A 23,079-nucleotide genomic window follows, 5' to 3' on the forward strand; every position below is an offset into this window, starting at 1 on the left:
CAGGAAAGGGAAGTGATTAGTGCTCGCTCCTGGTTCCTTTATCAGACCTTAAAGAGATGCAGAGACATTTCAGGTACTCCTTGGCCGAGCTCCTTCAGGGAAAGCCTAAGTTCGCTTCTACTTCCCATCTATTAATTTTTTTTTTTGAGACAGAGTCTCACTCTGTCGCCCAGGCTGGAGCGCATGCAGTGGCACCATCTCAGCTCACTGCAACCTCCACCTCCCGGGTTCAAACGATTCTCCTACCTCAGCCTTCCCAGTAGCTGGGACCACAGGTACGCACCACCACGATCGGCTAAGTTTTTGTATTTTAAGCAGAGATGGGGTTTCATCTTGTTGGTCAGGCTGGTTTCGAACTCCTGGCCTCAAGTAATCCACCTGCCGCGGCCCCACAAAGTGCTGGGATTACAAGCGCGAGCCACCGCGCCCGGCCCTACTTCACTCCTAACGCCCACCATACGTGCTTCCAAATGTTTGCTGAATGACAAGGGGAACGAGTGAATGGGACTACGTGACTTCGACTTCGGGCAGCAGGCAATCCTATTCCTTGGACCTGAGTTTCACTTTTTGTAAAGCAAGCCTGTCTCTCGCTCTCTGTCCTAAAAGCCTGAGTTCTGGGCTTGAGATGAGCGCGTCCTGTAGACCAGACTGCAGGTGGACGTTGAGCCAGGTCTTCTAGGAGGCCAGGATCCAGCCAGCTCTTGGGTCCGGTCCTCCCGCGGGACCCGTTACGCCCAGTCCCAGCGCCGCCCCGCCCAACCTCCATTTGTTCCCCCAAGCCCCGCCCTCTCCGCGCGGCTCGCTCTCCATTGGCCGGGGTGCGGGCCCTGGGCGCCCGGCTCCGCTGGGGGCCGGGCGGCGGGCGGCGGGCGGCGGGCGGGGCCGTGTGCACCTGCAGGGTGTGTGTCCCGGCCGCAGCCCTGCGCCAGCTGCAGCTCCTTGATCCCAGCCGGATCCTGAGCGGGAAACACGGGCTGAAGCGGCGTCGGCGGCCCCGCCCCGGGACTCCATTGTTGAGGCTGCCTCGGCTCTGTCGGCTGCTCAGCTGCGCTCCAGTCGGCCCAGGCGCCCCGGCGAGGAGCGAGCGCTGCGAGCCGGCGGCCTGAGGTGAGACCGGGCGACGGGTCTCCGGACCGGGCGGGGGTCTCTGCCCCGGGCGTGGCGGCTCCGAGCTGGGTTCCGCAGGGTCCGAGGTCGGGATCCGAGGTCCTTGCGCCTGGGCTTTGTCTCGGCCTCGGGTGGCACCGGGGGCTTCGCGCCTGCTGCGATACCGCTTGGGCCCGCGCGGGGGTCCCGGTCGCCCTGCGGGTGGGGGCCGGTCCCCACTGCTCCCCGGCTCCCCGCGTCTGCCGCGGAGGGGACTGCATGGACCCGGGCGCTGGCTTCCGAGCCGAGATGGCGTCACTGCACTCCAGCGTGGGCGACCGAGTGAAACTCCCTCTCGGAAAAAAAAAAAAACTTGGCAAAGCGTTTTACCCAGCCTAGGTGCGTGTGGTAGAGCCGAGTGAAAGCTTAGAAAAAGATGACTGGAGAACTAGCCCAGCAGAGGAATCAGGTGGGATGTGTTGTTACTGAGTAAGTGAAATTTGTACCTGCTTTCTCCCAGGCCTCGTTGAGTTGTGTACAACAGAGAGCTCAGGTGTTGGGGGCAGTTGACCGGTTGAAGAATGCATTGCTATTATGTGAGGAACATTGGGCTTTGAAAAAGCAGAACTGGATCCACGTTCTTGCCTGGTAACTCTAACTATCATCTAGTTTGTAAAGGGGAATGCAGTTCACTGAAAAATTCTTCGGACAGTGGGGAAAGGATTGGGGTGTCTGCATTGGTTTGTGTAATATAGGTCATATGAAAGAGCATTTAGGCTGGAGGGAGACTTTTCATCTCTATAACTTTATTTTCACAGGACAATTCCATCACGATTTGAAGATTTTTGAGTCAAAACTACATTATTCTGCTATGTGTTTCGGGGCACATTTATACACACAATTTGCTTAAATATTTCAGATGATACAAGAATATATGTGTGGGCCGGGCGCGGTGGCTCAAGCCTGTAATCCCAGCACTTTGGGAGGCCGAGACGGGCGGATCACGAGGTCAGGAGATCGAGACCATCCTGGCTAACACGGTGAAACCCCGTCTCTGCTAAAAAATACAAAAAACTAGCCGGGCGCGGTGGCGGGCCCCTGTAGTCCCAACTACTCGGGAGGCTGAGGCAGGAGAATGGCGTGAACCCGGGAGGCGGAGCTTGCAGTGAGCTGAGATCCGGCACTGCACTCCAGCCTGGGCGGCAGAGCCAGACTCTGTCTCAAAAAAAAAAGAATATATGTGTGAGCTAAAAAGCTGAAATTTGCATTCCCCCTTCTCTAGAAGTAACCATAGTGAATAGTTAAGTCTGTATTCCAGCTATTTTGTATACTATAAATACACTGAACATTTGAGTGTGTGTATATATGTATGTTACACACAGTTTTAGAGATGGAATATTGCTCTGTTGCCCATGCTAGTCTCAAACTCCTGGGCTCAAGTGAGCCTGTCGCCTCAGCCTCCCAAAGTTTTGGAATTACGGGCGTGAGCCACCACGCCTGGCCTGCATGAGTATATTTAGTAATTGCTAAATTACTCTGTTCTATACGTGTTTATTGAACTCCCCCATGTGCCAAGCATTGTTCTGAATACCTTATATGCACCAATTCACTTTATTTTTAGAGCAGCTCTATTATTGTGGCCCTTTTACAGTGAGGAAACTGAACCACAGAGAGGCTGGGGACGTTGTCTAACATCACACAGCCAGTGCTGTTGGAATTGAGGTTTGAACCCAGACAGCTGGCTTCAGATCTCTTAGCTGTTATCATAGACGGCACACCCAAACCTTAGGGCCGCCTCCCAAGCCTTGCCTCTGATATGGGCTCGCCTGAGCTCTGCGAGAGCTGTGTATGTGAGGTTTCTTTCCTCTTTAAGAACACAAGTCTTGGAATTGTCCCAGACCCTAGTAGGACCTCTTGAGGTCCAAAAACAGGGATTCTTCAAGCCTGCCCGAAGGGCCACATCTCTGATTTAGGTACTTGGAAGGTAGATGTAGAAGAGAGTAATTTTGCCAGAACAAAATGTCAGGATGGCTGAGCTGACTCTGCCAGACGCAGTGGCTCATGCCTGTAATGCCAGCACTTTGGGAGGCCAAAGCAGGTGGATCACCTGAGGTCGGGATTTCGAGAGCAGCCTGGCCAACAAGTTGAAAGTCCGTCTCTACTAAAAATATAAAAATTAGCTGGGCCTGGTGGCAGGTGCCTGTAATCCCAGGTACTTGGGAGGCTGAGGCAGGAGAATTGCTTGAACCCGGTTGGTAGAGGTGGCAGTGAGCTACTATTACACCACTGCACTCCAGCTTGGGTGACAGAGTGAGACTCCATCTCAAAAAAAAAAAAAAAAAAAAAAAAAAAAAAAAAAAGAAGAATGGGGAAGAGGAATGGCTAGGCTGACTCATAGGGTAGAGGCCGTACAGCAGGCGTAGGAACTTGGCCACTTGGGTGGAAAAGAAGGAAGGAAGAGCTTCACTCATGGCGGTGACCTGCACTGCAGAAACCACACTAAACAGTCCACGTCCTGGAGCCTGGCCACCCCATTTGCTTCTCTTCTCCTTGGGTAGAGGGTATGGGGAGCTTTCTACCCCGGAGGCTGAGGAGCGCAGCTTCTAACCAGGGTAGGCGTTTGTCTGTCCCTGGGAATACAGACAGCATTCTCATAAGCAGCCCAAATACTCCTGAACAGCTTTTTGTAGGGTGGGGCGGGGCGGGGCAGAGGGTCATTTTGACTCCTAGGTGCCTTTTCCACTTTCACTGCTGATAACTGTGTTACAGATTAAAGTTTTGTTTTTGATACTGAAGAGGGCTTAAGAGAGTGAGCTATTATGGCACATCTAAGTCTGCTAAAATAGAACCACGGGGTAGTGTAGGAAAATCTCTTCTAAATAATGTATCATATATGGTGAACGTTAGAAGCCATGTGTACCTAAGTTGAAAAATCAAAACATGTCTTGCATTTGGGTGACCCCGGTAAGTCTGGATGCCACTGCGCCTTGTGTAAACACAGGATGCTGAGGTGTAGGGATCAACAGGCTTTTTCTGGACATCTTGCGCTTCTCCCTTGGGGTAAAGTGGGGCGGCAGTAGGAGCGCACAGCTGTTGGGCCCCTGATATTTGTCAGCTGGTTTACATGTGGGATTCCGTTTAATGCAATCTTGGAGGGAAAACTATTTTATTGAACATGAAGATAGAGGCTTAGAGAAGTTAAGAAAATTGTTCAAGGTCACGTCATTTGTTTTGTTTTGCTTTGTTTTGTTTTGAGACAGAGTTTTGCTCTTGTTGCCCAGGCTGGAGTGCAATGGCGCGATCTCGGCTCGCCACAACCTCTGCTTCCCGGGTTCAAGTGATTCTCCTGCCTCAGCCTCCTGAGTAGCTGGGATGACACACATGTGCCACCACACCAGGCTGATTTTCTTTCTTTCTTTTTTTTTTTTGAGACAGAGTCTCGCTCTGTGGCCCAGGCTGGAGTGCAGTGGCCAGATCTCAGCTCACTGCAAGCTCTGCCTCCCGGGTTCACGCCATTCTTCTGCCTCAGCCTCTCGAGTAGCTGGGATTACAGGCGTCCGCCACCTCGCCCGGCTAGTTTTTTGTATTTTTTAGTAGAGACGGGGTTTCACCGTGTTCGCCAGGATGGTCTCGATCTCCTGACCTCGTGATCCACCCGTCTCGGCCTCCCAAAGTGCTGGGATTACAGGCTTGAGCCACCGCGCCCTGCCTGATTTTGTAGTTTTAGTAGGGACGGGGTTTCTCCATGTTGGTTAGGCTGGCCTTGACTCCCATCCTTGGGTGATCCATCCAACTCGGCCTCCTCAAGTGTTGGGATTACAGGTGTGAGCCACCAGGCCTGGCCAAGGCCATGTAATTTCTTAAGTGGAAAGATGAAGTACTTGATGAACTCAGAAGTTTGACTCAAGGCCCTTGATCTTTCCATAACACGTGGTTCCTTCCCTGGTTGTTCGGAGTGACTAAGAACTCCAGGAAGCTGTGTTTTGTGGAAAGAGGACCTGAGGGGTGTATGGTCTTTCCAGGCTTGGAATCGGCCATGCTGGGCTTCTGAATTGTATAGCTGGGCCATATAGAGAGAAGCCCCTCATGGAAGACTTATTCTTTGGGGGAAATAAAGGAAGGCCGCCCACATGAGACAGGTAGAGGCGACTTTCTCAGAGCTGCTGTGGCAAGGGAGTCGGCACCGTCACTTGCGTGTGGCAGAGACTGACATGCAGGTGAGTGGCGGATGAGGAGTGGGAAAACTTCAGGATGGAAAAGAACAGCTCTCAGTGGGGCTGTTGTGGGGGCTGGAGGCGACTGTGCAGAAGTGGGGTGTCCTATGTGATTGGTTAGGGGCATATTTGGCTTTCTCTAAATGATCCTAACTGGAAACAGGGGCCAAAATTAGGGTGGCTGTCAGTTTTGAGTCAAGTCCTGGCCACGTGGGACAGAGTCGTGGTTTAGTTTCTGGGTTGTGGAGAGAGAGCAGTCTGACTTCCTGTCTGATGTGCTAGCCTGGCTGGCCTCCTGGCTGTTGACTGTAGATAGGGGATTGGTTTCCTGGGTGGGCAGCTACAGGTTGTGGTCTGAGTTCTGTCTTTATACATATGATCAGGCATGGTCCGTTTGTATATTCAGTCCCGCATTCTTCTTGTCAGTAAAAATATCAAATGACAAATTGGATACATTGGGAACATTTGAGATGTCTGCGTCCCCTGGAGGCAGTTTTCACGTTCACATTTAATCAGAATGAATATAAACAATTGGGCATTTATCTTGAAGATTTAAAATAGGAAATCTTCAACAATACTACCTCGGCGCCATTGCCTCTCTGTCTGTCGTTAGGGAATGTGTTTTTATCCACCGCTGGCTCATCGTCCACCAGTTTCTGGTTGATCCACTTCTCTATATGTCTTGTCTTGTGTGCATCTCATTGTTTGCTAGTGTTAGCTTTCCCCTTCATCAGTGTAATTTATTTGTATAGCATCTGTTGGTAGGAAGTTATTTGTGGAATTTGTGAATGGGAGGGACCTTAGAGGTCTGCTAGGTCAGCCCAGTGATTTTCAAGATAAACGGAAATACAGGGAAATGTTCCAGCTTTTTTGGTGGCAAAATCAGGAATAGAAAGCAGTGTTCTTTGTGCCACAATGTCATTGAAAGGCAGCTCAATGTGGGTCTAAAATGCAGAGTAACTAACTTGAATTTATCTCTGCTGCTGACTCTTGTTGTCAGACATTTTAAATTGACCTTAATGTGTTAGCAGAAATATGAAAAGTCCTGACTTGTTTACATATAAGGTACTTCTTTGCCTACTCATTTGGTTGTTTTTTTTCAACAGGATTGAAAAGACATTGCTATACACTGAATGTTTATGTCTCCCCCAGATTCTTGTACTGGAGCCCTAACTGCCAGTGTGATGGTATTAGGGGGTAGGACCTTTGGGAAGTGATTAGGGTTAGATGAGGTCATGAGCGTGGGCCCTGGTCTGACAGGATTAGTGCCCTTAGAAGAAGAGAAACCAGGCCGGGTGTGGTGGCTCACACCTGTAATCCCAGCACTTTGGGAGGTCGTGATGGGCAGATCACAAACTCAGGAGATTGAGACCATCGTGAAACCCTGTTTCTACTAAAAATACCAAAATTAGTTGGCTGCGGTGGTACGTGCCTGTAATCCCAGCTACTCGGGAGGCTGAGGCAGGAGAGTTGCTTGAACCAGAGAGTCAGAGGTTGCAGTGAGCTGAGATTGTGCCACTACACTCCAGCCTGGTGACAGAGCGAGACTCTGTCTCAAAAAAAGAAAAAAGAGAAAGTAGAGAGCTCCCACTGCCCTGGTGTGAGGAAACAAGAAGAAAGGTGGCTGTCTGCAAGCCAGGAAGAGGTCCCTGTCCCGGCACTGAGTTGGCCAACACTTTGATCCTGGACTTCCAGCCTCCAGAGCTGTGAGAAATAAACTAATGTTTCAACCATACAGCCTATGGTGTTTTTGATGGTATTTGCCTATGGTATTATGGCCATCTGATTTGACTGATACAGAGATGGTTCCAGAATACTGTAGCCTGTTGGCATCTAAGTTGGTGATGCCATGAAAATAAATGTGGTAGTTCATTCCTTTATATAAAGATAGTGCTGTGAGCCCAGGGCCTTTGCTCATGTCTTAGTTGAGTCTTGTTTTCTTATAATAGCTTCCTAAATTCTCTTTTCCCCCTCTAATTTATATTATATATCTGGATTAAATCATATATGGTATGATTTTATACTTTATGTCTATACAAACTTGTAGTGATTTCATTTCATTTTATTTGATTTTTGAGACATGCCCTTGCTCTGTTGCTCAGGCTGGAATGCAGGCGTGCCATTACAGCTCACTGTAACCCTAAATTCCTGGGCTCAAGTGATCCTCCCGCCTCAGCCTCCTGAGTAGCTGGAACTACAGTTGTGCTATCCTGCCCAGCTAATTTTTAAATTTTTTGTAAGAACAGAGTCTTGCCGTGCTGTCCAGAGTGGTTTCAAACTCCTGGCCTCAAGCAGTCCTCTCGTCTCAGCCTCTCAAAGCACTGGATTACAGGGATGAGCCGCCACACCCGGCCCAGTGATTTTTCATTGTTAAGATCAAGGACGGGTTCCCTGGCTTGGCATTCAAGGCTCATGATCAGGGCGTGATACGCAAGTTTGGGTTTCAGTGTTTCCATTCCCGCCGTCAGCCTCGCGCTCCAGCTTGTTGCCTAAGCCCTGTTCTGAAGCCCAGCCTGAGAGCTGCACTTAGAATTTATACCTTCTCATCTCTTCATCGTCTTCGCCTATGTTCTTATCTCCTTCTGGGACATCATCTCGACACTTCTGCCTCTTTAAATCTTCTCCATCCTTCAAGACTTGAAATCCTCACTTCCTTTACATGATCCCCGCTCTGACATCCAAGCTAGAATTAATCTTTCTTCCTTTGAACTCTGATAGTGCTTAATGTTTTTCATCCTTTAATTATACAGCAGTCCTGTGTGTTAGATATTATTATTCTCCCAGTTTTTCATAGTTACTTTGAAAATATTTACTGTAGTCATATTTTGAAGATGTAATATGAGTGACGTTCAAAAGGTCCTGGAGAGTGAAAGGCAGTCCTACTCCCATCACTGCCCTGTGACCACTGTTGCCAGTTTTTGTTTGTTTTTCCAAGGCAGAGTCTTGCTCTGTCACTATGGTGGCGTGATCTCAGCTCACTGCAACCTTCGACTCCCAGGTTCAAGCGGTTCTCCTGCCTCAACCTCCTGAGTAGCTGGGACTACAGGTGTGCACCACCACGCCCAGATAAGTTTTGTATTTTTAGTAGAGACGGGGTTTCACCATGTGGGCCAGGATGGTCTGGATATCTTGGCCTCGTGATCCACCTGCCTCAGCCTCTCAGACTGCTGGGATTACATACGTGAGCCACTGCGCCAAGCCTGTGTGTCTTGTTTTTAGAAACACAGATGTTGGCATAAGATAAACATGGTTGTCCACCGGTAAGTATTTAGGTTGTTCCCAACCGTTTCGATTAATCAATGCTGAGTTCTAATTCTTGCATATTTGCGTGAATATGTTCATAGGATGCATTGCTAGAAATGGAATTGTGGGATCCAGGGTTCTGTGCATTTTAAATGTTGATGGGTGTTGCTGGATTCCCTTCCATTAGGGCCATACTGTTATCTCACTGTCAATGTGTAAGGGCGCCTATTTCTATTTCCTTGCCAACAGTTTCTTCTCAGCTGTTTTCTTTGACATCACACACCCACAAATAGCACCCTTGTTCCAAAAACATGGACATTCTACATTTCTCCTTAAAGTGTGCGCACACTGACTGAAGCTCTGTGTTGCAGTGATGTGTGCTGCTAGGATTGTGGCTCTGTTTCGAATTTGCTAGCCAGACTATGACTTTCCAGTCAGGTATTTTTTGTTTTGTTCATGCTGTTGCTGAGGTTGCGCTGTGTGAATTTCCCTCCACTGCCCAGCCAGATTTCCTTTCCGGTGGGTGGGCTTAGTGTCTCATCCGGCAGCCCTGTTTCCTAGTGACCTGGGCCGAGTGTCTCATCCAGCAGCCCTGTGTTCTGGTGATCTGGGCTGAGTGTCTCATCTGGCAGCCCTGTTTCCTGGTGATCTGGGCTGAGTGTCTCATCCGGCAGCCCTGTTTCCTGGTGATCTGGGCCGAGTGTCTCATCCGGCAGCCCTGTTTCCTGGTGATCTGGACTGAGTGCCTCCATGGGAAGTTGCACCCATCTTCTCCAGTAGTGCATCTTTTCACAGCAAGCAAAACATTTTCACCACGTTTCTAGCGGGACAGGCACTAGCTCTTTTCTGGGCATCAGGAGACCTGGCTTTGTTCTGGTTCAAGCAACAGCTGGTGAGTTACCAAAGACAAGTCGCATCTGGCCCCTGGTCCTTTGCTTTATAAGTAGAATCACAGTCCGAGTGGGCATCACTGCCCTGGTCTCTATACGGGGCTGAGTGTTGTGGGGATGATGGCTAAATGTCAGGGTGCATTTGCGCCACTAGGGGATTACAGGCCAGCCAAAGACACAGGAGGAAAGCTAACAGCCCCGGGCAGATATACAGAACCAGAGGAGTGTGGAAGGGTGGTTCCAAGCTCCTTGGTGTGATTGATGTGATCACAATAAACATTTTATCTCTAAGTCTTGGGCCATTGGACCAAGAGAAGAGAGAGCTGGTGTTGAGTTGTAGTGAGAGGTGTGTGGTTCGTGTGCCTGCCGAGCCTGGCTTGGACTCCATTCCATTGAGTCCCATTCCATTTTACCTTCTGTTTCCACCTTTTTCCTGCTCCTGCTTGTTTCTCCAGAAAAAAATGCAATAAATTCCTTTCAAAAACTTTACAAAAGCCATAGATGCTTATTGAAAATAGTTCAAATGCTATGGAAGACAGAAAGATAGTGAGTGTTTTTCTGTTGTGTGTTTGGATGAATGTGTCTTTGCGGTAGTCACGATTAACACTGGGTGTATTTCCTTCCAGATCCTTTCCAGTGTACCTACAAATATATATGTACACATTCTAAAAAACAAAATAGTACCTGATAAACATTGAGTCCCCCCACTCCCACTCCGCAGTCTACATGGACATCCTTTCATGGTGATACGATGAGACCTGATCGACTCCTTTTGTTCGCTGGAGTCGCAGGTAATAATAGCTACAGATAACTCACCTTCAGTGGGCATTTACCATGTGACAGGGTCTGTGCTCCAGGCAGGCTACATGAAGTGGGTCTTAAGGCTGTTTACAGCAATGCTATGGGTGAACACAGTAATTGTTAACATTTTGCAAGTGATAGAATTGCAGTAGAGAGAAGCAAAGCTGCTTGCTCCAACTCATGGCACGATTCCCGAGAGAGAGAGAGAGAGAGAGAGAGAGAGAGAGAACACTTTTAAAACAATTCTCTTTATAGTAGGTGATTTATGATCATTTCAAGAAATAGTGCATTCAGTGAATACATTTCAGGGTCTGGTACAGTCTGGGAGCTGTTGCTGAAAATGCACTGGGCTAGAGGTAAAAGAGTGGTCCATTGTCCCTGGGCCCCTAGTGCAAGGAGGGAGGTCCCGCGGAGAGGGGACATGGAGAGGAGGTCTCTCTGAACAAACCGTGCAACATCCATTTCTGCTGAGTCTGGTCCGAGGTCTGGTTCTTTTTTTTTTTTTTTTTTTGAGACGGAGTCTCGCGCTGTGTCACCCAGGCTGGAGTGCAGTGGCGCTATCTCGGCTCACTGCAGGCTCCGCCTCCCAGGTTCACGCCATTCTCCTGCCTCAGCCTCCGGAGTAGCTGGGACTACAGGCGCCCGCCACCACGCCCGGCTAGTTTTTTGTATTTTTAGTAGAGACGGGGTTTCACCATGTTAGCCAGGATGGTCTTGATCTCCTGACCTCGTGATCCACCCGCCTCGGCCTCCCAAAGTGCTGGGATTACAGGCTTGAGCCACCGCGCCCGGCCTGGTTCTTGACATGAACACTTTTCAGAAATACTTGGTTTTGATTTTTATCACGGCTTACCTGAGCAGCCATGGTTTCAAACTGCCTGGAGATGTGGTCTGGCAGGCCAGTGCTCTGCCCATCCTTCCGGCTCCTGCAGGAGGGGAGTCATCCTGGACTAGAGGGCTTCACCTGTAATCAGCTATCTCATAATAAGTGGATTTGATGCTGGTTTCGCTAGGTCAGGAAATTTCCCATTTGGAAGGAAAACTGATACTTGTTTTTGGGTTTTGCTGAGGAGCCACAGGGTTTAGAACAGAGACTGGAAGTTTGTTGAGACGCACGTGAGTGCACTCAAACATCTTCCATGAAACATGGAAATAAAGAGTGTTCCAGAGAGGTCCCTGGCTTTGGGATAAAAATATTTCTGTAACAGAATGGCACTGGATGTCTGCTGTATCTTTTTCTCTGCTATTTTGGCAAGTTTTATTTGGGTGTGTGTCTACTGTACAGAAGGTATGACATCAGTTTTTGCCACCAAGTATTTAACAGCTGTTGGTACCTCCTATGTGGGTCACTTTTGTGCCGTGGTTTCTTTGGGGAAATTGTAGGTCTCCTACCCAAAGCACATTGCCCATTTCAAGGTACTCCTGGTTTCTGAACACCTGTGGCAGTGCCTTCCACGTGGGTGAAGCCAGCCGAGAAAGTACCCCTCCCCAGGAGTTGGGGACTCGTGATTGCCAGAGTGAGGAGGCTGGGGATGGACCCTGGACTAGATGCTACCCCCTACCCACCCTTTTTTTCCATTTGTAAGGGACAAGGATCCAGGAAGGAAAGTATCAGCTTACAAAGGCTTTTGTTACAATTAATCGTTCATGTTCTTTTTTTTTTTTTTTTTTTTTTTTTTTTTTTTGAGACGGAATCTCACGCTGTTGCCCAGGCTGGAGTGCAGTGGCGCGATCTCGGCTCACTGCAAGCTCCGCCTCCCGGGTTCCCGCCATTCTCCTGCCTCAGCCTCCTGAGTAGCTGGGACTACAGGCGCCCGCCACCGCACCCGGCTAATTTTTTGTATTTTTAGTAGAGACGGGGTTTCACTGTGGTCTCGATCTCCTGACCTTGTGATCCGCCCGCGTCGGCCTCCCAAAGTGCTGGGATTACAGGCTTGAGCCACCGCGCCCGGCCCGTTCATGTTCTTTCTTTTGGTATCTTATTCTCTGTTTACATTTTTTTAATTTAATTTTTTTTTTGAGACAGAGTCTTGCTCTGTCACCCAGGCTGGAGTGCAGTGGCGTGATCTCGGCTCACTCCAACCTCTGCCTCCCAGGTTCAAGTGATTCTTGTGCCTCAGCTTCCTGAGTAACTGCGATTACAGGCATGTGCCACCACATCCAGCTAATTTTTATGTTTTTAGTAGAGACAGGGTTTAGCCGTGTCGGTCAGGCTGATCTTGAACTCCTGAACTCAAGTGATCTGCCTGCCTCAGTCTCCCAAAGAGCTGAGAGTACAGGTGTGAGCCACCGCGCCCGGCCGCTGTTTCCATTTTGTAATGCTAGCATCACCCCAGTGTAGGGTGGCTAGGGGTATTTTTCTTTCCTGTTTCTTGGTGTATTTTCCTCTACAGCATTGATCACTCTTTAACATACTTTTTGGTTGTCTGTCTCTACCTACAAAAATATATGTTCCCTGTTATATCACCAGTGCCTGGCACATAGATAGTCAGTCAATATTTGTTAATGGATGAATGAATGAATGGGCTGAAAGAACCTTATTCTTCTTTCTTCTGTCACTTCACACCAAATGCTTTTGGAAAATGCTATGTGAACAGGGATCGTAAGCAGGAGAGGTTACACACATGGCTGTGGGATAGCCCATCATCCTCAGATACTTGTCTGGAAGGACGTGGAGTACTTGAGTGGAAATGATACAAGATAACTTCTTCAGGAAATCAGCCAAGTGTCACAGCTTTTCACATAGGCGTGTGATGTTAGCGTATGTGTGTATGAAGAGCTGTCGTGGCCTAGAATCATGGGCTTTTAGATCCCTTGTACAGATAGAAAAGTAAAGGCAGAGGCCCAGGAATGCTGTAGGCCACCGAGGTAGAGTCCCTGTCTGTCCTTCTCAGTGTCCGGTCACTTCTCACTGCACTCCCCTCTTTACTGCTAAAGCCACCTTCCCTGACTCTGAATGTGTAACCACGAGGGAGAAAATGTACTCCAGGCTCACAGTTTGTGGAGAAAAAGCCCAGCAGCTGAAAATAATGTTCACGAGTTTGTACCTAGAAAAAGTGGCCATTTCTATCATGTCTTTGAATATCCCTGTTTCTCATACATTTTATAAACAAGACAGTAGAAGGAGATTCGGGAACAGCCACTTTCGAACAAGGGGGAAAAAATCAAACCTAGAGCATTCCAGTTCCTGTTTTCTTCTCAGTTTAGTGCTGAGGCACTTTAGCTTCCTGTCTAAGGGACTACTCAAATCTGATTAGAAGCCATTGTGGGCTGGTAATTATCTGTCATTTTAGGAAGACAGATGCAGCACCAACTCTGTTCCCTAATAGCAGGCGTATTAATTTCAAATTTGGATGGCAGGAGAAGCAGATGGCGAGGTGGGATAAGCGTTCAGATGCTTGGTCATTGATAGCTTTTTTCTTCCAGTATCACATGGGGATTTGGGACCCGGGAAGCCCGCTGAGAACTGATGGTTATCTGTCCCCTAACCAGCTGGGTTCTTTTTCCTCCTGAGCTCAGAAAGATTGCTCCTACTGCAGCCAGGGAAGACAGGTTGTTGACTGGTTAGAAATCATGGCAGGTTATTTTCTCCACCCACAGTTCGCAGTTGGAAAGCAGAGCTATCAAAAAGTTGTCTTCTCTGTTGTATTTCAAATCTGGGTGTTAAAAAAATTATGTAAGCAAATTAAGCATTTCTTGAATGGTAGTTGTGTGTGTTCTTGATGCGAATGAGAGGTGCATTCCCCCGTAAAATCCCTGGGACTTTATAGGAGGATGTGAGCCTTAGAACAGAAGTTGGTTTTCTAGATGATCACGTAGACATGATGCTGAGCACTAGACAAAAATGTTGATTGAAGTGATTTAAAAAAATTTTGTCTGAGTTCAGATTCTACACCAATATTTAGAAAATCAGCAAAAGAACTTGTAGGAATTTCTCAGGCATCCAGTTCAGCCCCCTGCGCACATTGTCATAAAATCCGAGTGTGTGTACAGGGAGACGCATTCCTTTCCGTTCTCATCACAAGTCCTTCCCTGGCTCTGCACCTGCCTGTCATGCGTGTCCGTGTGAAGAGACCACCAAACAGGCTTTGTGTGAGCAATAAAGCTTTTGAATCACCTGGGTGCAGGCGGGCTGAGTCCGAAAAGAGAGTCAGGGAAAGGAGATGAGGGTGGGACTGTTTTATAGGGTTTGGGTAGGTAAAGGAAAATTGCAGTCAAAGGTGGGTTGTTCTCTGGCAGGCAGGAGTGGGGGTCACAAGGTGCTCAGTGGGGAAGCTTTTTGAGCCAGAATAAGCCAGGAAAAGGAATTATCATCCCTTAAGATAATATCATCCCTTAAGGCAAGGACCAGCCATTTTCACTTCTTTTGTGGTAGAATGTCATCAGTTAAGGCGGGACAGGGCATTTGCACTTCTTTTTTTTATTTTTTATTTATTTTTTTTTTTTTTTGAGACGGAGTCTTGCTCTGTCACCCAGGCTGGAGTGCAGTGGCCGGATCTCAGCTCACTGCAAGCTTGTGATTCTACAGTTACTTCAGGCCATCTGGGTGTATACCTGCAAGTCACAGGGGATGCGGTGGCTTGGATTGGGCTCAGAAGCCTGACATTGACCTCTTCCCTACCTTCCCTACCTTTTCCCTCCTGTGTGGTTCTCTCACAAAGTGAATGGCCTCAGCCACAGCTTCTCTACAGCTGCATCAGACTGTGGCGACAGGAGTGGTGGCTGCTGCAGGGCCTGCTGTCCCCACGGAGCCCAGTCTTGCTTGCCGCTGCAGCCTGGTGATCATTTTGCACCAAAAGTATGTAATTCTACAGAATGAGAGCCCACATGCTGGGGTTGGAGGCCTCTTTATCACGGTGCTCTGCATATTTTAATCTTGGGTGGAAAGTATGGGAAAATATGGGATACATGTGGTTTGATGTCAGAAGGACGTTGTGAACTTGACGTGGACTGAGGATGCTCAGGTGCAACGGGCACCCCGGCTTCATTAAATGAGACTTCCCCATCTACCTGCCAGGCATGCACAGGTGTATGGCCACATCTTTTGTGTTATCCTTATCTAGAGTGCGCCTTGTCGACATGCTTCGAGTTCCATGATGATATTCTGCCTCATAGAGTAGGTCCCAAACCGCATTCAACACAGAAATGTACTCCTGCTATTCTACATAGAAAGTGCTTTCATATACCAAGTGAGAGAGCAGTCCTAAAATCTAGGCTGGAATCACAGAAGGAAGGCTTTGGGAAGCAACAGATTCCCTAGTCCAAAGCGGGTTTTTGATGAACCTAGAAACAGGACCAAGAGAAGTGAATTTGCCTAAGGCCCTGACAGTGTCTCACGGTAGCATTTGAACCTAGCAGTTTCTTGACCTATTTCTTTAAATGGTTAGTCATGCTTCCTCTGATTCCTATAGAAACGTATTCCTCATTCATTCTTTTGTTTCAGTGAATTCTTGCGGTGCTACCACGTAACAGTATTTGAGTCAAAATGTGGCAGTGTTGATCCCTTTCCAAGGTTTTTAGTTGCACAGTTTTTCAAAGTTGTGCTCACAGTTTCTTGTTGGTTGCAAGGTGTCCTTTCAGAAGCCAATTGTGTGGTGTATTTACGTTGATTGTTGGAGGTAGTTTGGTTAGAACCTACTTCGAGTGGCTGGCGTGGGCCTGGGGACAATGACAGCTGTCTGCTTCGTGGGCAGAGATGGAGTAATTGCTTCCTGGGAAGTACCATCCTCCTGGCCACACTCTCCAGCCCATTTCGTTTGTGTGGGTTTCCTCGCATCTGCACGTTTCTGGCTTCATGTGAGTCTCATTTATTTTAGCATATGACTTCAGGCTGTGGGGAAGAATGGCCATTTTAGCACAGAGATGCACACAAAGGAACAACTGGCTAAATGTGACTGAAGACATTCTTAGGGGCGGTTTCATTTCTTTCATTCTGTAACAGGCAATCTGGGAAGCAATCTGAACATGTGGCCTGCACTGTCACAGCTCCTCCCTGCAGGATTGCAGATGTTTGGAGATTGTAGTGATAACCGTTATCATTGAGAAGGGCATTCTCACAGGCTCTAATCAGTCCGGATTTATTCCATGTTAATTTGTTAAAGACAACTGTATTTCTAGCCAAATCCATGGGAGACGTTTCTCCTGGCAGTGTTGCTGGGGGTATTCCCGTGGCTTAGTCTTAGGGCAGCGCACGCCTTTGAATACTGCTGAAGCTGTGAGTACCCAAAGCGCACGGGAGTACTTTTGTCATACGGGGTGTTAGTCACTGATACACGTCTCAGTCAGACCTGATGGATTCTTGACCCCTTCCTTTTCTAATTTTTTAATTTTTATTTTTTATTTTTGTTTTTTAAGAGCACAACCCCTCAGGTGGCCACCATGAATCTCTGGTGTTTTCGGTTGGCTGCAGCCTATTTGCCACCTCTGGTTCAAACCTACTCGAAGCCTGATGATGCTTGCCTCGGTTGTTCTGCTGTGTGACCTCCGCGCCCGCAGGGTTCAAGACTGTCAGAGCTCGGAGCCACCTTCACAACTACCAGGGTTTCCGGAACCTCCTTTCTCTAGCCCTGGGGATGGAAGAGATGTCATCAGAGGTGAAGGCTTATTAGGTTTCCATGCCATTGATAACGAAGGAGGTTTTCTTTTATATAAGGGGAGCTTCTTATGACGTGCTCTAGTAGGGTAAAGAAGCTTTTGAGGTTTGCTTTCTCTGGAAAGAGAATTTGTGATCCTGCTGTTGCTTTCAACAAAAATAGAATTTGCATACCAGTGCATGTTGTATTACTGAGCACTGGCTGACAAATGGTTCTTAACTCGTCATTCACTCCACCACTGTTTCTTGAATGGCGTATGTGTGCCAGCTGTAGTAGGAACTTGCTAGACTCTAGGACTAACCCTTATGAAATAGGGGTCCTGGGGGAAGCAAATGCATATAACTATAAAGGTTGGAGGGGATATCAGAGGGGGTGCCTGTAGGTGCAAAACTTTGTTCATTCATTGCCCCATCTAGGAGGTTTTGTGTCTTAGCAGCGTGTTCCATAGCAACACATCCCTCTATCAAAATGTTGATCATATTATTTTGAAATTCTCTGCTTAGGTATGTGTTTTTCCGACTAAGTTTAAAACTGGTTAAGGACAGGCTATGGCGTATGTATTATATACATCTACACACACACACATATATTTATATACATACACATTACCATATAAATAAACAATATATATTTATATATATATGTTCATATATATATATTTCCCTCTCTATATATACATACACATCACACACATATATATACACACACATATATATGAAATACACACACAGACACACACATACTTCTACTGCCAAGCACAGAAAGTCAAAACTAGGCAAGAGTTCTTTTAGTGTTCATGAAAAAATAGATGTGCTTAGTTGAGAGCGTCCTTAAGTTGCCAGGGGAAAGACAGGATGGATTCACAAAGGGAGATAGTGTTTTTTTGTTTTGTTTTTTTTCTCTTTGTTTAACTCTTGAATTCGAAATAATTCATACTTATTGAAAAGTTGCAAAAGTAGTACAGACAATTCCCATATACTCTTCCCTCAGATTCCCCAAACCTTTCACCCCATTTGTACTTTCTCTCTCTGTGGATATAATTCTTTTTTTTTTCTGAAATATTTGAGAGTGGAAGGTAGAATGCAGGGCAGGGTGAAAGGCGGAAGGAGACAGGTGAGTTGGGAGGCTTTTTTTTTTTTTTTTTTTTTTTTTTTTTTACCTTCTGAGATGGAGTTTCGCTCTTGTCACCCAGGCTGGAGTGCAATGGCAGGATCTCGGCTCACTGTAACCTCTGCCTTCTGAGTTCAAGTGATTCTCCTGCTTCAGTCTCCCGGATAGCTGGGATTACAGGCGCCCACCACCATGCTCGGCTAATGTGTTATGTTTTTTGTGGAGGGGTTTCACCATGTTGGTCAGGCTGGTCTTGAGCTCCTGACCTCTGATGATCCACCTGCCTTGGCCTACCAAAGGGCTGGGATTATAGGCGTGAGCCACTGTGCCTGGCGATTGGGAGGCTTTTGCAGTAACCCAGAGCGCTATGATGAGAGCTGGACCTGGTTGGAAATGATAAGAAAGGTGAGAAGTGGTTAGGTCTGGCACATATTTTGAAAGGAGAGTTTAAATGGGTTGGATGACAAGAGAGAGAAAAAGAAGTTTTAAGAATGATGTCAAGGACTTTGGCCTGAGTAACTGGAAGACTAGAGATGCTGTTATTGGGATCGGGAAGACTATGGGAGGAGTGGGTTATAGCAGGGGGAATCTAAAGTGTGTTTTCGGCATGCTAAATTTGAGGTCCAAAAAGGGATGTCAAGAAGTGTTGGCCGGGCGCGGTGGCTCACGCCTGTAATTCCAGCACTTTGGGAGGCTGAGGCGGCAGATCACCTGAGGTCAAGACTTCGAGACCAGCCTGATAATTATTAAAATCGATCATTGATGTTTACTAATTAATCATATTATTGCTTCTAATACTGCCGGGGGTGAACACCTACCTGTGATGTTGTTCCTAATATCCAGGGACAGAGAGCATGATTTTCGTTTCAATACCACAGTAGGGGTACAATCACCCTGTGACACTGATCCTAATATTGAGAGGGGTAGAATATGACATGACTCCCACCATAGCAATGAATGGACAGCCACCCGGTGATATTACTCCTAATATTCACAGAAGCAGCATACGATATTACTCCCAATATCGCAGGGAGGGTACAGCTCTTCTGTGATATGGTTCCTAGTATCTGGAGGGGGAGAGGATGATCATAATTCCAGTATCGCAGGCTGTGTTCACCCACCCTGTGATATTGTTATTAATATCCTGGAAGGGAGAAGATGATATGACTTCCCATAGAGCAGGAGGCGTACACCCAGCCTGGGATATTGTTCCTAATATCCATGGAGAGGAGAGGCTGATATTACTCCCAATATGGCAGGGGGTGTACATCCACCCTGTGATATTCTTCGTAATATTCCAAGGCTGAGAGGTTGATATTACTCCTAGTATCGGAGACACCGTACACCCCCGTGTGATAGTCTTCCTGATATCCGGAAGGGGAGAAGATGGTGCTAATCCCCATATCGCAGCAGGTGAACACCCACTCTGTGATATCTTTCAGAATTTGCAGGGGGAGAGAGGATAATTTCATTCCCAATACTGCAGAAGATGTACAAGCCCCACCCCGTGATATTGTCCTGAATATTCCAAGGCACAGAAGACGATGTTACTCCCAATATCGCAGAAAGTGTCCACCCCCCAGTGATGTTGTTCCCATGATCCAGGAGGGAGGAGGATGATATGACTTTCCACCCTTGAACCCTGCGATGCTCTCACCCTGCAACACCGACACCAGCTCAACCTGACATGGGCCCAGAGGTGCTGGCTGGGGGTGTTGATTGCTTCTCTTTTCTCCCTTGCCAGACTCAGTAGAGGAAGCTGAGACCGAGCAGCCTCGGGAACAAAATAGGTTTTGCCCGTGGCTCAGGCTTCCTCTGGTTATGAGCTGGGCCTTGGAGTAACGCCGGGGGAGGGGACAGAGCTGAGTACGGTGGGCATTGGATGCGGCTGTCACCCCTCTGTGGTGTGGGCCGGGGACTTGAGGGACATCGCCTGAGGTGGGCCTGAACCTCCCGTCTACTCTGGCACTGGAGGCCGTGGGGTCCCACACTTCTTCCAATGAACATGCCGACCCCCGCCTGGTCCCCGACCGAGGTGGGGCATCCTTTCCACTGCTGGGGCCCACATGTAGCTGTGGGTTCCTTTTTCATGACCTGGAGAAGCTACAGTTCACCCTGTGCTCCGCCTCAGAGATGGGAGGCCACACTGTCCTCAGCGGGTAGCAGAATTCAGAGCCTTAGGTTGCAGGGGCCTCAACTGAGGTCCTTGAAGGGTCTGCTCCTTCCTGAGGGGAGCCAGAGAGGAAGGGAAGGCTGTTGTAGGTTTGCCTCGGGGAGGGGGTGGTTCCACCCTCTGCCAAAGTCTCTGGAGCCAAGGCACGTGGCTCTCCAGCTGCCCCGGAGGCCAGGGTAGTGGCTGGGAGGGGCTGTGTGCCTCTGCCGGGTGGGGGAGATTTCTTAGCTCATCTAGTGTAGTCAAGTCAGACATTTGCCTCGAAATCGTATTTATTTACTTTTTTAATTCCAAGGCTTTACAGATGAATAAGGAGGCAGTTTGTATTGAAAATATTTTTTACGTGTGAGCTTGAAACAGAGAGTCTGTTTCAATCTAGGTTTTTCCTTCCCAGTAATGCCTCCTTTCATCCCAGGTTTTCCGACAGGAAATGCGCTTGTTTGCTCACCTCTGGGAGGGGGATTTGGCTAGGAATCCACCAAAGCCAGCAGGCACCAGTGGGTTGCTTGAGCAGGCTGGCCTTTGTTAACCCTTTAGGAACTGAGGGCTTCAGGTTTTCAGACCATCCAAGGTGAAGGTGGCCACAGGGGCCTGGAAGCTTTCCCATCCTTCCTGCAGGGATGGTCCGTTTCCCTGCACGGAGCTGGGTACATGGGTACAACACCCCTGTCCTGTGCCGTCGGTGGCTTTACCAATTTTGCATAGCAGCTTTTGAGCTGATCCATAGCTCTGATTGGCTGTTGAGGGTTTCATGGATTCCTGTACCGCCCCGGGGGGCCCAATATGCCGACAAAAGTTGCATTTGTAGTTGTAGTGCTGCATATACATGGGTCCAGTTAGAAGGCTTTGATTCTTTCTAAAGGGAAAGGCATCTCTGAGGGATCACTGAGCTGACATAGTCTCCTCAAACCATGCTGTGAGGTGGCGACAAAGCAGGACAGAAGGGTGATTTTGTAGGAGAGTCGGGCCACGGGCCTGCGTGTTCTCTGTGTCCCCATAGTGCCGGAGTTCCTCCGTGCTCCAGGCCCCGGGTTTGCATTGCACATAATTCTCAAGGGCTCATGGCAAGCTGCGCCAGGGACACAGAGGGCGGGGATGCGGGGACCCTGCCCCCAGTGGACCAAGGACTCACTGCTGGACTCTAATCTGTCTAGGTGTTCTTGTGACTTGCAGAAATACCTCCGCCTTGCCTGGGCCCGGAGCCACAGGAGACCCTGCTGAAGGTGAAGAATGTTCTGGAACAATGCAAGACCTGCCCAGGCTGCCCCCAGGAGCCAGCGTCCTGGGGTCTCTGTGCGGCATCCAGCAACGTGAGCTTGCAGGACCCCGAGGAGCCCTCCTTCTGCTTGGAAGCTGAGGACGACTGGGAGGACCCGGAGGCCCTGAGCTCACTGCTGCTGTTCCTGAACGCCCCCGGGTACAAGGCCAGCTTCCGTGGCCTGTATGACGTGGTGCTGCCATGGCTGAGTGGCATGTTCTGCAGCTTTAGCAACGAAGAGGAGCTGACTGGGTGCCTGGCACAGGCCCAAGGGGCAGCCAAGAAAGCTGGCCTCCTCATGGCCCTGGCCAGACTCTGTTTCCTTCTGGGGTGGCTGTGCAGCAGGAGACTCAAGCTGTCCCAGGCCCGGGTGTACTTTGAGGAAGCACTGGGGGCCCTGGAGGGCAGCTTTGGGGACCTGTTCCTGGTGGTGGCTGTGTACGCCAACCTGGCCAGCGTTTAAGAGAAGCAGAACCGGGAGAAGTGTACACAGGCGGTTCCCAAAGTTATGGCCCTGCTCCTGGGGACGCCCGGCAACATCTGCAGCACCGAGGTGGAGGGAGAGCTCCTACAGCTGGCGCTGCAGCAGGCGGTGGGTGGCCAGAGCCTGCCGGCCGAGGCCCGGGCCTGCTTCCTGCTGGCCAGACACCATGTGCGCCTCAAGCAGCCCGAGGAGGCCCTGCCCTTCCTAGAGCGGCTGCTGCTTTTGCACAGGGACTCGGGAGCCCCAGAGGCTGCGTGGCTCTCAGACTGCTCCCCACTCCTGGCTGACATCTACTCCCGGCTCCTACTCCTGGCCGCAAGTGCCTGTCCCACCTGGTGCTGAGCTGTGTCAAGGTGGCCTCATTGAGGACACAGAACTCGCCGGCCGGATCGCTGAGAAGCATGAACCTGGTGCTCCAGAACGCCCTCCAGCCCCACAGCCTCCTCACCCAGACTTCCCACTACCTCAGGCGAGCGCTGGCCTCCCTAACCCCGGGCACAGGCCAGGCGCTGCGCGGCCTTCTCCACGCCAGCCTGGCCCAACTGTACAGCCACCGTGGCTACCACGGCCCAGCCATCACCTTCATGACGCAGGCGGTGGAAGCCAGTGCTGTTGCCGGAGTCCGTGCCATCGTGGACTGCCTGGTGGGCCTGGCCTGGCTGCACGTGCTTCATGGACAGAGCCCTGTGGCCCTGAACTTCCTGCAGTCTGTCCAGGACGCAGTGGTGGCCAGCGAGGACCAGGAGGGTGTGATTGCCAACATGGTGGCCGTGGCTCTGAAGAGGACGGGCCGGACGAGGCAGGCAGCCGAGGGCTACTACTGTGCCTCACGGGTGGCTCGGGACCTGGGCCAGCGGAGGAACCAGGCAGTAGTGCTGGCCAACTGCAGGACCCTGTGCCTGCCCTGCAGGGAGTGTGGCCGGGACTTCACCCACGTGCTCCTGTAGCTGGGCCACCTCTGCACCCGCCAGGGCCTGGCCCAGCAGGGCAAGGGCTCCTATGAGTGAGCCCTTCTGGTCGCCGTGGAGATGGGCCATGTGGAGAGTGAGTGCCCCAGTTTCTCCTGTGCACCTTCTGGGGCCACTCGGGTCAGGGCACACTTGGGGTTTGTGATTCAGAAACAAGTGGTGGTTTTTCCACCATCGAAAGTGCTGAGTCATGGCCAGCAGCAGATGTTGGCAAGCGCCCTGGAGACAGGCGGTTCCCATGCAGGGCCAGGTCCTCTGT

At 49.5% G+C, this 23,079-nt stretch overlaps 1 protein-coding gene across 9 annotated transcripts; it reads left to right on the plus strand.

Moving 5' to 3' along the window:
• Positions 1-940: 940 nt before the first annotated feature.
• On the plus strand, positions 941-23,052 carry LOC139361147 (SH3 domain and tetratricopeptide repeat-containing protein 1-like). 9 transcript variants are annotated; one of them, XM_071089636.1, is made up of 4 exons: positions 941-1,107; positions 16,589-16,827; positions 19,380-19,636; positions 21,265-23,052. In XM_071089636.1, exon 4 carries the CDS (start codon positions 22,254-22,256, stop codon positions 22,797-22,799), a length of 546 nt encoding a protein of 181 aa, XP_070945737.1. In that variant the 5' UTR covers positions 941-1,107; positions 16,589-16,827; positions 19,380-19,636; positions 21,265-22,253; the 3' UTR covers positions 22,800-23,052. The 9 variants fall into 9 exon arrangements, with proteins under 9 accessions (XP_070945737.1, XP_070945736.1, XP_070945739.1 ...); XM_071089635.1 differs by lacking the exon at positions 19,380-19,636 and having other exon boundaries at positions 942-1,107; XM_071089632.1 differs by lacking the exon at positions 19,380-19,636 and having other exon boundaries at positions 950-1,107; positions 21,284-23,052.
• The last annotated feature ends 27 nt before the right edge of the window (positions 23,053-23,079 follow it).

Source organism: Macaca nemestrina, assembly GCF_043159975.1.
Source record: "Macaca nemestrina isolate mMacNem1 chromosome 11 unlocalized genomic scaffold, mMacNem.hap1 SUPER_11_unloc_2, whole genome shotgun sequence".
NCBI lineage: Eukaryota > Metazoa > Chordata > Mammalia > Primates > Cercopithecidae > Macaca > Macaca nemestrina.